The 14,354-nt window shown below is 40.8% G+C and overlaps 1 protein-coding gene across 1 annotated transcript; it reads right to left on the bottom strand.

Moving 5' to 3' along the window:
- Positions 1-2,124: 2,124 nt before the first annotated feature.
- Positions 2,125-13,731, bottom strand: LOC124274645. Its single transcript, XM_046710005.1, has 5 exons — positions 13,527-13,731; positions 3,334-3,527; positions 3,001-3,092; positions 2,530-2,668; positions 2,125-2,250 (listed from the first exon to the last, which is right to left on the bottom strand). Exons 1-5 carry the CDS (start codon positions 13,729-13,731, stop codon positions 2,125-2,127), a joined length of 756 nt encoding a protein of 251 aa, XP_046565961.1.
- Positions 13,732-14,354: the final 623 nt, after the last annotated feature.

Raw genomic sequence — 14,354 nt, 5'->3', positions numbered from 1 at the left:
TATTTCGACACTGGTGGGAGGGCGAGCGTCCACAGCAAATGTTGCACGTGCTGCGTCACCCAGGAGACGCTACCTCAGTGGCAAACTCACTGACTGCACGTGCTAGGTCGTCGTGACCTGGTGTCCAGTTCCATGAAATAGTTTTTCTTGATAATATTTTACCATTTTGGGCTTTATATATGTCATACCGCTTGGTTTTGTAAAACGTCTCTCGATGATTTGTTTATCAGGAGGTTTTCAGTTAGTATAATTAAATGAGAACGTGATGAGTGGAGTGAGTGAGTGAGTTAAGTCACATCGGCAATATTTCCAGCCATGTCGTGATTAAAACTTTTCTCAATTCATAACACATATATACTGAAAGCCGTTAAAAGCGCAATTGGTATTTGCAGTCCTGGAACTTACAAATAAGTTATATTGAAGATTTTTATTTTCCGCGATACAGAGGGATGTAAGGATAAAAGGCTGTTATTCTGACCCATTTCGAGTTCGAGTCCCTGAGCATTCCTCTCACATGAACTTCGATGCTTAAAACTTGGAACCAAATTGCAGGTTTGTCATAAATTTGGCCCTAGTTTGGAATAGTTTTTTTCTCGTAATGCCAAACTTTAAAGAGACAACAGAATTTTCAGGTCATTGGATTTGTCAATGAAGAAAAGCAAATCACGATAAGTCTAAATACATATATTTATCCGCTATAGAGTTTCAATATTGCTGCTGAGTGTGGCGTTGAACAACAGACGTGAATATCAAAACCCAAATTTCAAGGGTCAGAGTATTGCTGATAGAGATACTGTGGGGACATGCATCGGTATACGTCAGGAGCAAAGATACAACAGTCCTGATGTGTCGCGGAGTGATAATTACCAGAACAAAAGTGGTTATTATCAATTTTAAAAAAAGAAAGTTCAAAAACATTTTTGACCCCTCTAGGCCTTCGTAGTAAAGAGAGCCAAGCTTCTGCTCTCCCAGTGTCAGTTTCAACCACGTGAAGTCCGTGCAATACCGTCGCTCCGACTTACGGCGGCCGACAAGCTGATGGTGAAGCGGCATTAGCCAGGTTATAAAACTTGGACAGACTGTACCCAGGTGTGGTGGCCTGTGAGGGCTGTGATACCGATGTGGATTGAAAGTTTGACAAGCTGTACACCAATTGATTCCGCCCGTAACCCCCTTTTATCCCCCTACCTATGCTTAAGAATAGATATTAATTTCTGAAAAGGGGCGCTTATTTATTTTGGGGGTTTAAAGCGTTTAAAGGGGATTCAGAAGTTTTGGGGCATAATTGTTTTTATAAAAGGTTTAGTTGCTAGCGTCTATTTTCTTTCACCTACTCAATTACATCCAACCTCACCTCCCGCACTACATCCCTTCTTCATGCTCTACTGCTTCCGGAAACTGGGACAGAGAATATATAGTATTAACTATCAACTAATTATAATGTGCAAAACGGAAACATTCTATCATGCAAATGAACATAACTAACTAAGACTGAAATCGAACCCGTGCCACTGGTGTTTTTTTTTCAATTCTTGAGGCCAATGCAAACACGTGCATATGAAGAAAACTTCGATGCGAAGATCACGTGATCGACTGCACGTGCAAAAACCTGATTTGGCACTAACGTCATTTGCATGATGAATGGATGGGTTTGAGTGGGTTTTGCTAACGTTTTTCTAGAGTCGAAAGGTAGGGATCCCATTTCGGATACATAGATGTATCATCAGAGAAAAATTATTCGTTATTTTTCAAATTACATTTTGTGAAGTTTCTTTTTTGACTCAGTATATTTGAAGTGACGTGAACCGCTAGTGCGATATCTTTGAAGTGACGTGTATTGATTTGTGAACGTTGTTACTGTTAGAATACAAATGTTACTTACATCACGTTCTTTGTTGTTTCTTGGTGTCAGTCCTTTAAGGAACTGGATGTGGTTCCAGGTTAACAGTTTAGTTAAGGAGTCACATAACATTAGTTGAAAGTAGCACAGCACAACAGCTACAGCACAGATATGTGACATATGTCTCTATGTAGCCTAAATGTTGAACGTGCACAGTACATTGTTGATGATTACAGGAGGCTAAAGTGTACATCTCTCGTTAATTCGAAAGTCATCACTTGAAATCAGCACATATCATAGCCAACGTGGAAACTGTGCAGTGCGGTGAAGCCTTTAACTTTTACACGTCGGACATCGATGAAAGGTAGACGCATCTGGTTGGCCATCCACAGATCTCCGTCAACAAAGGTCTGGAAAGAGAAAACAGTAAAACTTGATATCCCTGAATCAGAAAGTCAGATGTGTGGTGTCTGTTTAATCGTCTTGAAGTCGAAGTGCAACTTTCTTATCAGCAAAAAAAAAAAAATGTAAGCATTTAGTTTGTTCTTTTTATCTGAACAAAGTCAGTTACTGTATCTATCACCATACATGCGCTAGATTTCATCTTAAAGATGTGTACGTTGCATACCTCGAAGGTAGACTGACTGATGTGGATTTCAATACGGTAGCTGCTGATGTTGTTCACTGACAAGATCATACAGTCTTTCCTCTACTCCATATTCTCCACCTTGCCCAGTGTTGAAGATGGCTACAGTTGGGGTAGTGCTCCATCTCAAAGACAACACATACACGATGTCCTCGGTCAGGGTTACCATCCAGACTTCGTTGCTGTGACAAACGACATGTACATGTATTTATGCAGATGCACTGGTAAAAGAATATCATAAATGTTATATAGGGATACTGTGAAACGTTATGGGAGTTTATTCAAATCTGGCATTGTTTGTCAAGGATTTGGTTGTCCTCATTTTATTAAGGTTACCCTGAATAAACGCCACATCATTCAATTTGGTTGAGGAGATTTCGTCATTATATTCATGCTATGGGACCTTCTGCCACCTATTCTCGCTTGTAGATGTCATTAAACAGAAATATATATGCGCCGCAAATATATTGCTAAAATATTCGGTGCAAAACAAATCTGCTACAGTCAGCTTTACGATAGAGTTCTGTCTCCTGACACTTCCATCTTCAGCTTCATCCCTGCAGCAAGGTCAAAGGTCAATTCTTCTGTATGTCCCGCGTATGGATACTGTTTGAAAAACGTACGTTTAAAAAAAGCCTGTTTCCATTTACAAATATATATTTATACTCAAGTGTATACTCACTGTAACAAAACTGCGAAGATATACCATAACGATATCCCATTTGGTTCTTAGATATATGGTCTTATTTCACTCTTTTGTTAAAAATAATTTATTAGTAATCAGTCTTGTCCTGTATGTCACCATTCTAAACATTATTGTATACATTACAGATTGTCGTCAACCTACTGCGTACTGTTGTGGTAGGCCTGTGTAGCATGACAGACACTTGACTGGCACCACTTCCCATGATGCACCAATATGACATGAAGATGTGTTGTCGGCGGCAGCAATGATGTTGGAGTTGCAGACATCTTTGGGGACAGTGTTGATGACGTCAACATCTGCGTGCGCATTGTCAAGTTTAAAGTTGACACAGGTAACTGGGAACGACACAGAAACATTAAGGTCACCAACCGAGGCATCTGGGTTTACTGGAATTAGATTTTCTTGTTACGTGTGTGTAGCTGTGCAGCCCCAACTTCAAGTAAATGGAATACAAAATAAAAAGTCTCATGACAACATAAACGGGGACATATTTTCTGTTTAAGTCTTATGTCAAAACGTTACACAGTCCCGAACGTTACCTGTGTCACGTATTAGCTTATTGTAACCCAAGCCACACTGTTGTATACATTATATCACTCATAACAAATATGGGTTTGACATAGAAAACAAGATTAATATATTTTCGCCAGTCATACTTAAATTGAACTAATCACGATCATCAAAGATGGAATCAGCTCATTGACTTGAATCTTGAGGACATTTTGTGTACTAGGTAACCAACTCCCCTGCTTTTCATGAAAAAAAACACTAATCTGCAGAACAGTAAAACAACAATTTCTCAAAATTATAAGAGTGAGTGAGTGAGTGAGTTAATATTTAACGTCCCATCGGCAATCAAAATTATAAGAACACCCGCAAACATTTGATATATACTAGGCACATAAAGAAACTGTGCATACAAATATTTAATTATCAAACCTGTGTAGACACATAAGGATTTAAACTCAGAGATTAGTGACATGTATGCAACATGCATGCACGTGCCACGTTCCATGACGTCAGTGGGTTCGTCCTTGAGACGTGCAATACCTTGTTTCACGTGCATTCCGGGAAAGAGAAACAGAGCAAATGAATGCCACACAATACTGTCACTTTGGAAAGCTCAACCCCTGCCCCTGCGATCGTTCAAAAAATTAAGCGGCTACTGAAACGCATAGCATGCCAAGGCTCACGTCTGCACAACGTCAGGAGGCCATTGGGATGGTCCGTGGGGAATGTGTCTCAACGACAAGTGGCTGCACATTTCCACTGCCACCGGAGCACCATTTCTGCACTGGTGAGACGCTACCAGAACACAAATGACGTCATCGATCGGCCACGTTCTGGACGTCCACGTGTATCAACACCAAGACAGGACAGATGGATAAGGGTGACCCATCTTCGCCACAGGTTTCAGACTGCAGTGTTGACTGCCCGAACCATCCTAGGACTTCGCCGTATCCACTTTAACACAGTTCGACAACGATTACGTCATCACGGGATCAGACCACGACGTCCCGCCATACGGCCTATCCTGACACAACGTCATCGACAAGCTCGCCGAATGTGGTGCCGAAATCATGTCCGCAGACCCTTGTTTTGGTTGAGAAATGTTGTTTTACAGATGAGTCCAGGTTTACCATTTCCATACTGATGGACGTCAGCGTGCCTATAGACGCGTGGGAGAACATTATGCACAGGCTCTGTGTCTTGGAGAGGAATTGCTTTGGTGGTGATTCCGTAATGATCTGGGGTGGAATAACAGCACGCCAAAGAACTCCTTTGGTGATTGTTCAGGGCAACTTAACTGGTGTGGGCTACAGGGATCAGATTCTTCGACCTGTGGCAGTTCCTTTTCTGCAACGTCATGGCCCTGGGTTAACATTCCAAAAGGACAATGCCCGCCCTCATACGGCAAGGGCTGCTATGGATTTCTTGCAACATCACAACGTTGACTTACTGCCTTGGCCTGCAAATTCACCGGATCTCTCCCCGATAGAGCATGTTTGGGACGAGATGGATCGACGTCTACGCCGTCTTCCTCATTCTCCAGATAACGTCCTTGACCTTGCAACAGAACTTGAGAGATATCTGGCGTGATATCCCACAAGCCTTCCTTGCACGTTTGATAGGCTCTATGCGTCGTCGATGTACTGCTGTTCTCAATGCCGATGATGGACATACCCGTTATTGAGCTTGTGACATGGTCGTTTGACCCCTGTCCCGCTTGTTGACTCGTGACGTCATTGTGATTGACTTTTCAATTGAAATTCTCCCGACTTGTTATGGTCTCATGATCCCTCAATTAAAGTTTATATGTACCTTTGACATTGTTATCGTACTTATCAACTGGGATAATTTCTTGACAATGCACAGTTTCTTTATGTGGCTAGTATAGTTGAAGACAGCAGCGATGCAAGGACAGAACATGATGTGCCTGACCCTCCTGTTTTGGCACCACTGTCTGAATTCACACCAACTTGTGAAGAAGCAGTTGAGAAAGTTCTCATGAAGAGTCTTACGAAATCATGTACCCTTGATTCCTTTCCCACGTGGCTTCTGAAACAGTGTCAAGATGCTCTTGCACCCATTCTCACTACCATCACGAATAAATCACTAAGAGAAGATGCTTCCACATGTGCATCAAGAAGCATTGTTAAAGTCCCTCTTGAAAAAGCCAACGTTTGATCAACATCTTCTTTCAGATTATTGGCCTGTTTCAAATTTGGCCCTTTTCTCTAAAATAATCGAAGGAGTGATATATAGAGTCATAGCTCTGCAAGATCATATCTATAGACACAACCTTGGAGAAGTTCTACAGTCAGCCCCAAGTCAGGACACAGCGCAGAAACTGGTCTGTTGCATATCCAGAATGATCTACTTCAAGCCATTGACACTAATGGAGCTGCGATTCTCTTCTCGTCCTCTTGGATCTGTCTTCAGCGTTTGATACAATATGAAAATCTATTGGAATCTGTGCTGGAATCAGGTGAGTGAGTGAGTGAGTTAAGATTTTAAGTCACATCGGCAATATTTCAGCCATATCGTGACTAAAGCAAGTTATAAATATTTCAACGATTTAAGTTAAATTATAAAATTCTGCCAACGAAGGACAGTAAAAATACCAGATAATCACAGATATGAATATAAAACTAGCGAACAAAACTAAAACATTCCAATTAAAGAAGACAAGACAATATAAAACACGGGCTCTATAGATCGCCAACAGCTGAAGTTAGATCACCATACTAGGGTCCATGGGGACTTACAGTACCTTTGCTACCTGCATGGACCCTAGTTGGATTTTACATCATCCCTTCAGCCGCTGGTGATTGTAGGATAATTTAGCCGAAATCTAAATGAACAAAAATACTACGTTTAAAACTTGGTGTGGGAAAAAGTCTACTTTGAATGTTTTGGGACTTACGTACCCTCTCAGGAGGACAATCATTTTACGCTACTTCAACCCCTTCGAGGGCACTGACACTAACAGTCAAAGTTACTAAGCAAATCTACCAATAATTAAAATACATATATGTACAGAACATATTATTCACAATTCATTCATTAAATCAATTTCTTTTAAAAAGCCAATAATTAAATGAAAATTAACAGTTTAAAAAAGACCCTTAACCGTTTTACATTGACGTATTTATCCCTTTATGATGGAGAATCAACACAGTCAAGCGAGACATGCTTGACTGTGGTTCTCTCATCACAAGGGGTACAAAGCGGAGGATCCTCACCTTTCAATAGGTACGCATGAGCGCATCTAGTGTAGCCAATACAACATCGTCGCATGATGACCTCTTCAAACCTGGACTGACAACCCAAGTAAGTGTAACCGATAGTTGGTTTTATTCCATGTAATTTATTGATACCTACTTGGGCATCCTACTTTCTTTGCATCAGATCGCGGATGTAAGTTCTAATGCTAGCTTTGTAATCCGAGAATGGGATCAGAAGTGGTGTCACAGATTTGTTGAGTGCTGCCTTGGCAGCAAAAATCGGCCATTGTATTCCCAGAAATGCCAACGTGGCATGGTAACCAACAGAGGACGATGTCGTATTGGCCAGTTGCAAAGCTCAGTATATCATTGAAACATTTCTAATAAAAGTGGATGTTTACAAGAAATATTTTTAATAGCCTGAAGGCAAGAAAGTGGAGTCAGAAAAGATTATATATTGTTGATATTTAGGGTTTTTAAACATATATTTTAAGGCTGTTAATATGGCGTTTGCTTCTGCTGTAAAAATAGAGCTGTTATCTGGTAAACGAGAGGAGATCGTTCTGATCCAATGACAGTGGCACAAGCCACCGCGCCACCATCCTTGGACCCATCTGTAAATAAGGATTTATATGTATTATATTTACTTTTTAATTGATTATATTCTTGTTTATATTGTAATTCATTAGTTTCTGCTTTTTTTAAAGGCTGTTAATGTTAGGTCAACTTGTGGCCTAACCAAGTGCCAATGAGGAGAAGAAAGAAGACGGGAAGGAGCTATATTTTCCAGCTCAATGCCAGCAGTAGAAATTAATGGCTTAATTCTGTGCCCAAGAGGCGGAACAAGAGAAGACTTTTGTTGTATAAATCCTCATAAAGAGGATTGAAAACACAGTTAAATGCAGAATTAGACTCGTTAGAACAAGAGTTTTGTAATGATAGTTTAATAGCTCATCAGCCTCAACATAGAGACTTTCAATGGGGAGAGTTTCTCAAGGACCCCTAGACAAAGTCTCAGGCCTTTGGTGATGGACAGAATCAAGTAGTTTTAGGTTGCTGTTGCAGGCTCCACCATATACGATGGAGCCATAATCAAGTTTTGAGCGGACCAATGATCGATATAGGTGGAGGAGGGTAGCCTGATCCCTCCCCACTTTGAGTTGGAAACAACTTTCAACAAATCAAGGGTCTTCAGGCATTTTGGCTTTTAAAGGGATTTAATGTGCGGGAAAAAAGTTGAATGGGAGTCAAAAATTAGACCCAAGAACTTGGCCTCCTTGACAACTTTGATGGGAGTGCCATTTAAAGATAGTTCTGGGTCTTTATGTGGTTTATATTTACGGCAGAAATGTATGGAATTAGTTTTGGATTTAGAAAATGTAAAGCCGTTCTCAAGACACCATTTATTTATTTTATTTAAAGACAATTGCCATTGCCGTTCAATAGTATACATATTTTCCCACGACAAGAAATATTAAAATCATCCACCAAAAGTGATCCATCAATTGAATCGTTTAAAACCTTGGATAAACTGTTGATCTTGATACTAAATAAAGTGGCAGACAACATACTGGCTTGTGGGACACCCTGATCCTGATTATAATGATCAGACAGGGTTTGAACCAACTCGGACTTGAAATTGCCTGTCTTTTAAAAACTGTGATATAAAAAGAGGCAAACGGCCTCTTAAACCGAAATCATGTAAATCCTTCAAAATGCCATGCTTCCAGGTCGTATCATAAGCTTTCTCAAGATCAAAGAAAATTGATACAGCATGTTGTTTATTTACTATGGCATTCTTAACAACGGATTCTAAGCGTACCAAATGATGAATGGTACGACGATTTTTCCTGAAACCACATTGAATATTTGTTATAAGGTTATTGGTTTCAAAATACCAAGTTAATCTATTATTCACCATACGTTCCATGGTTTTACAAACACAGCTAGTTAGAGATATCGGTCTGTAATTCGACGGATCAGTATGATCCTTGCCAGGTTTTGGTATTGGGAGTACAATGGCATTACGCCATGAAGGAGGAAATTCTCCAGACGTCCATATTTGGTCAAATATATCTAAAAGTGTCATCAGACATGGTTCCGGTAAGTGTTTCAGTAGCTGGTAATGTATATTGTCATCACCCACTGCAGTATCATGAGCTTGCTCAAGAGCAGTATGTAGCTCATGTAATGAAAACACTTCATTATAATCCCTCACCGTTATTTGATTCGAAATTAAGTTTTGTCTTTTCCTGTTGTTTCTGATATCTCTGAAACTCAGGGACATAATTTGCCGATGATGAATTTTTGGCAAGAGTTTCACCAATTTTATTTGCAATGTTGCATTTGTCAGTTAGTAAATTGTCACCATCTTTAAGATGATGAACAGCAGATTTGGAGCCTTTGCCTTTTATTCTCTGAACCATGTTCCACACCTTAGACATGGGTGGTGTGCGCGAATTAATTTTGGAGACATAGTTTCTCTAAGATTGGCGCTTGTTTTGCTTATATGCCCGTCGTGCCTTGGCACTGGTAATTTTAACTTTGTTCAAATTATGAACAGTAGGATGTCGGCGAAAATGTTTTTCTGCCTTCTTCCTACATTTCCTGGCTTGTTTGCATTCATTGTTAAACCATGGTTTACGAATGTGAGGATTTGCAGAGGACTTAGGAATTGTTTGTTCAGCAATTGTATTCAGTTCAGCGGAAAACAGCTGTATTGGATCTGATACATTATCAAAGTTGTCCGGTATCATTTTGTCTACACACATTATTTCAAATAAGGACCAGTTGGCCTTTGGTGAAATTCCACCGTGATGAAGGTGGATCATCATCCGGTCTGATAGCTATCAGGACAGTAGGGAAGTGATCGCTTCCACAAAGGTCATCATGAACAGACGATTCAAACTCGTTGTAAACAGTCGCATCTGCAAGGGACAGATCAAGTGAAGAATAGGTTCCTGTAGCAGGGTGCAAATAGGTGCTTGATTCACCATTAAACACACATAAATTATTATCAGAAATAAAATCTTCAATTACCTTACCTTTATTGCTTGTACTTGTAGTGCCCCACAGAGGGTTGTGCCCGTTCAGATCGCCCATGATGATACAGGGCTTAGGTAGTTGATCATATAGATTCTGAAGATCAGATTGTCGAAGAGCAGATGAAGGTGGAATGTATAGTGAGCATAGGGTAAATGCAATTTGCAAAGTAAGGCGAATAGCTACAGCTTGAAGATTAGTTTTCAGGTGAACGTCACTATGAATGACATTATTTCTGACTAGTATAGGAGCACCACCAGTTGCTCTATCTCCTGGAAGAGAAAAAATGAGTGATGACACTTGTACTACCTAAAATCAAATGTATCAGTATGTTTGAGATACGGTTCTTGTAGACAGAATGCTGACTCATGGTGGTTCAATGGGTGATCTCTCACGCGGACGTGATGGAGAAGAACTCCTCACAGAACTCTGTGATGATGGAGTAATGTCCATGTCTAGAGCACTGTAGGTGTTCTGGACAGGCACCTCTGACTGAGAAGAATTCCTGGACGATTGTTTCCTGTTTAACTTTTTTATTAGGATTTATTATTCTGTTTGCCAAACAGGACAGAGTTTTGAGGATGCCAAATGTTGGCCATCACAGTTTACACATTTGAGTGCTTGTTGGCAATCAGGATTTTCATGATTGTCACCGCAGTGTTGGCAACCGTATGACGAGTGCAGTTCTTGGAGCCATGGCCAAACTTCTGACATCTAAAGCACCGGAATGGATTGGGGACATACACCTTCACTCCGATGTTGACATAACCAGCTTTGATTGACTGTGGTATTGTGGACCTTGCAAAAGTGAACAAGTAGGTATTTGTTTGTTCAATGGTTGAATCTTGCCTTTTTCTGGTGAAACGTTTCACCGAAGACACTCCTTTATCTTTCAATTCTGCTGCTATGTCTTGTTCCGACATGTCGGACAAGGAACGGGTCCTGTTGCGTGTCATATTTTATGTGTAGTTGTTGTATCGGGAGATAGACAACATCTTCCAAAGATCAGTTGATACTTTTATTCACCACTGCATTCGGGCGCACATGTCTAGTGCGAAACATATACCTACGCCGTTTCATGCTATGCGGCTACAGAAAATAGTCCCTGCTTACAGCTTTACATAACTAGTCTAATTTGTCATAATGTTACATCCCGAACAATGCCTCTGCAGGAGTTAAGTGTCCTGTGTTCGGAAACAACAACCTCAATATTGGCAAATTGATGAATCGATAACAGATTCAGGGATTGTTGTTTCCTTACACATTCGACAAGCAAGGAGCCAGAGCGAAGTCGGGTGACATTCTTCACCTCTCCACAATATCCATGAATAGCCTTTGAAATGGCAAAGGGGTTGAGTTTAATAGGCAAATGGTATTTAGCTTCTATCAAGAGGAATCCAGCCCAGGAATCAAACTCTGTAGTACTCTCATCAGATGAACTTGACTCTAAATGTCTACGCTTGGAACCAGTATGATTATGAGCCATGGTGAAAGTAAATGTTTCATCAACCCTGCTCCCCGACTACCACAGAGTGTCAACCAGGACAGTGTGTAATTGCGACGGATATCCAAGACGCAAACACCAGGGATACAAGGTTGATATACTCAAGTGAATATGACGCAAATAGCAGTATTTGTATACCAAATCTACTGCCAGGCTGGTTCTGCCCATGACGATAAACAGGATACATACCGAATTTGGAGGTCAACATCACCAGATTGGCCCATGAGCCACCGCCTTCTGGCATAGGACACTAGGCATTGACATATATTGATAATTTGAACGTTGAACATTTAACCAGCCAACCAACACCCAATAATAGAAATGTGCAACAATATTCACCATGCACAGGGCTTGGCGTGACCAGCCGATTGATAGAACCGGGCCAGTTCTACCACCCATCTAGGTGAAGTAAGGGGCGAAGTGGTGTGTTGGGCAAAAGGAACACGGTTCCAGGTCCCAGTGCCCTCAACCACCAGCTTCCCGTCCTCAACCGACACAATGGCGCAACCCACGGCAAACGTGGGTTGGTGGATCAAATATTCCCCGGGTCCACAACGGGGGGTCGAAGAGCTCTTGGCGTTACCCAGCACCCACCACGAGGAGGTGGCTCTTCACGGGTGCCGCTGGAATCAGGTATTGGCGTCAGTGGAGATGTCTTACCGTAGTTATCATCATACCTTGCAGATCGACAACAATCCGTTCTCATAAATGGAGGGGGTTTTTGTATTCCTGGACCAAGTACTTTTTGCTGTATGCACTATCCCTGTTGCAGACATTGCAAGGAAACAATGTCTCAGATTCCAGCTGACACCCAAGCCATTGGTGCCACCTTCAGTTGAGGTCACTTTTGAAAGGATTAAAAATGCATTGTAGATATCAGGCGATGAATGTCAAACAACTTTTTCAAACTAACTGGTGACAAAGTCCAGTCTCTTGTGATATCGCCATCCCAAATGAAGTCAATACGGAAACTAGTCACAATCGACCCAAGTCCAAATTTTCGAAATCTGGGTGTGATTTTTTACTCAACCTCCAGCATGAACAAGCATGTGAGCAACGTTTACAAAAATGCATACTATCATATCTTGAGCATTGGAAAAACGAACAAATATTGAGACAGGAATACCGTGAAATGTCTGATCCTTTCTTTGTCCCACAGCAACAGTCCTTAGTATGAAGCACAAGATTAACACTTGAGCGAGTACAAAATTGTGCAGACAGACCCATCACCAGGACCAGGGTACAGGAGCACATGACACTTGTACTGAAAGAACTACACTGGCTTCCAGTGAGACAAAGAATAGTCTTCAAACTACTGACGTTTGTCCACAAGTCGCTCAAAATATCATCAGTCTAAATTTCATTTAGTAAAGGTTGAGCCATGAAGCCCCTGCCTGGGCCATTTCAATGGTTGATTGAAATTCCAATTTGTCCAGATAAAAGTTTTGATGATGGACTCTCGATCCCAAAATTCAAATGGTTATATTCGTTTAGAGGCACTCGTCATCATATTATCTTTACCACTGGTGCACTTTTTATCAATGTATTACTTTTTAAGTCATGATATGGCTGAAATGTTGCCGATGTGACTATAAATCTTAACTCACTCACTCACTTTACTACTGGTGAACATTTTGACCGATTCTTCATTGGTCACCTACTCAGAGCTATATTCAGAATTCCTCTTTGGTACACCCATGAGATGAATAGAACATAATTCAGAAGTAGACAAAAGACCAACAACGTTTTTAAACCAACCTTACCGTTTAAAGAAAATAAAAATTATCTGCACTGCTACCGAATCGAGATCATTTCCTGCATTACTTTTGTTGAACAGTTGTATCGTTGTATGAGTAACACAACATTGCGGTATCATAAGACAGTATTTTCTTAAAATATCATTAAAGATTGCAATATATGATGTCTCAAAACAAGTGGAAATTTGTAGTAACATCGCGAAAGAATTGTGTGAGAGCCTAAGAAAATGGTAACTCCACACATCACATTCATTTTAAAAGAATATTAAAATGGGTATTTTCTAATGATTCATTAATACTCACTTCCATAGTACTGCCATCCAGTTTCAACTGTGCCGTCACTGATCAAGCCAAAGGCTTCAGTGTATACTCTGCACTTCCTTGTGAGTGAGTTGTACAAGACGAGGTTACACAACTCTCGACGGTGACATAGAGGGAAACATTCAGCCCTCATGTCCACCTGGTTCATCTCTTCTATCAGGCTCCTGGTAAACACCAGATCATCCATCTGAGGCCGCCTGTAGAATGCCACATTCTGATAAGTGTCCGTACTATTGAGTGACTGGAATAGAGCTAATTGGAATTTCACTGTTAAAAACAAAATGTTAGCCGTTTGAAATACGATCATGGTGGTACTTGTTGAAGAGAGCATTGTTTACTGATCAAGACTAGTGTTAACCGAATGCTTTAACCAGTGAAACACATCTCCTGGCCTGTCACAGGTGGTCCTGTGACATTAACCATATCTCTTAACATGCTAAGGAGTAACCTTTATTGTTTTCAAATTGAATTTCGTGCACTTATTCCAAGTCTAAAGGCATTAAAGCAAATGTGCCATAAGCACTCTCTGCCTGAGAAATTGATTATGTGTAGCACACTGGCGTGTCTTTACTTTACATCATGTGTGTAAGTGCACAACGTTCACAGCAACAGTCCACGGTCCATACACATGTCTTGTAGGAGCAACGTCTTGTAATAGTGAGTGAGTGAGTGAGGTTAGTTTTACGCCACACTCAGCAATATTCCAGCTATATGGCGGCGGTCTGTAAATAATCGAGTCTGGACCAGAAAATCACCTGATCAACAGCATGAGCATCGATCTGCGCAATTGGGAACCGATGACATGTGTCA

Source organism: Haliotis rubra, unplaced genomic scaffold, assembly GCF_003918875.1.
Source record: "Haliotis rubra isolate DU_JTF1 unplaced genomic scaffold, ASM391887v1 Scf1924, whole genome shotgun sequence".
NCBI classification, from domain to species: Eukaryota; Metazoa; Mollusca; class Gastropoda; order Lepetellida; family Haliotidae; genus Haliotis; species Haliotis rubra.
This window is presented reverse-complemented; position numbering and strand designations above follow the sequence as displayed.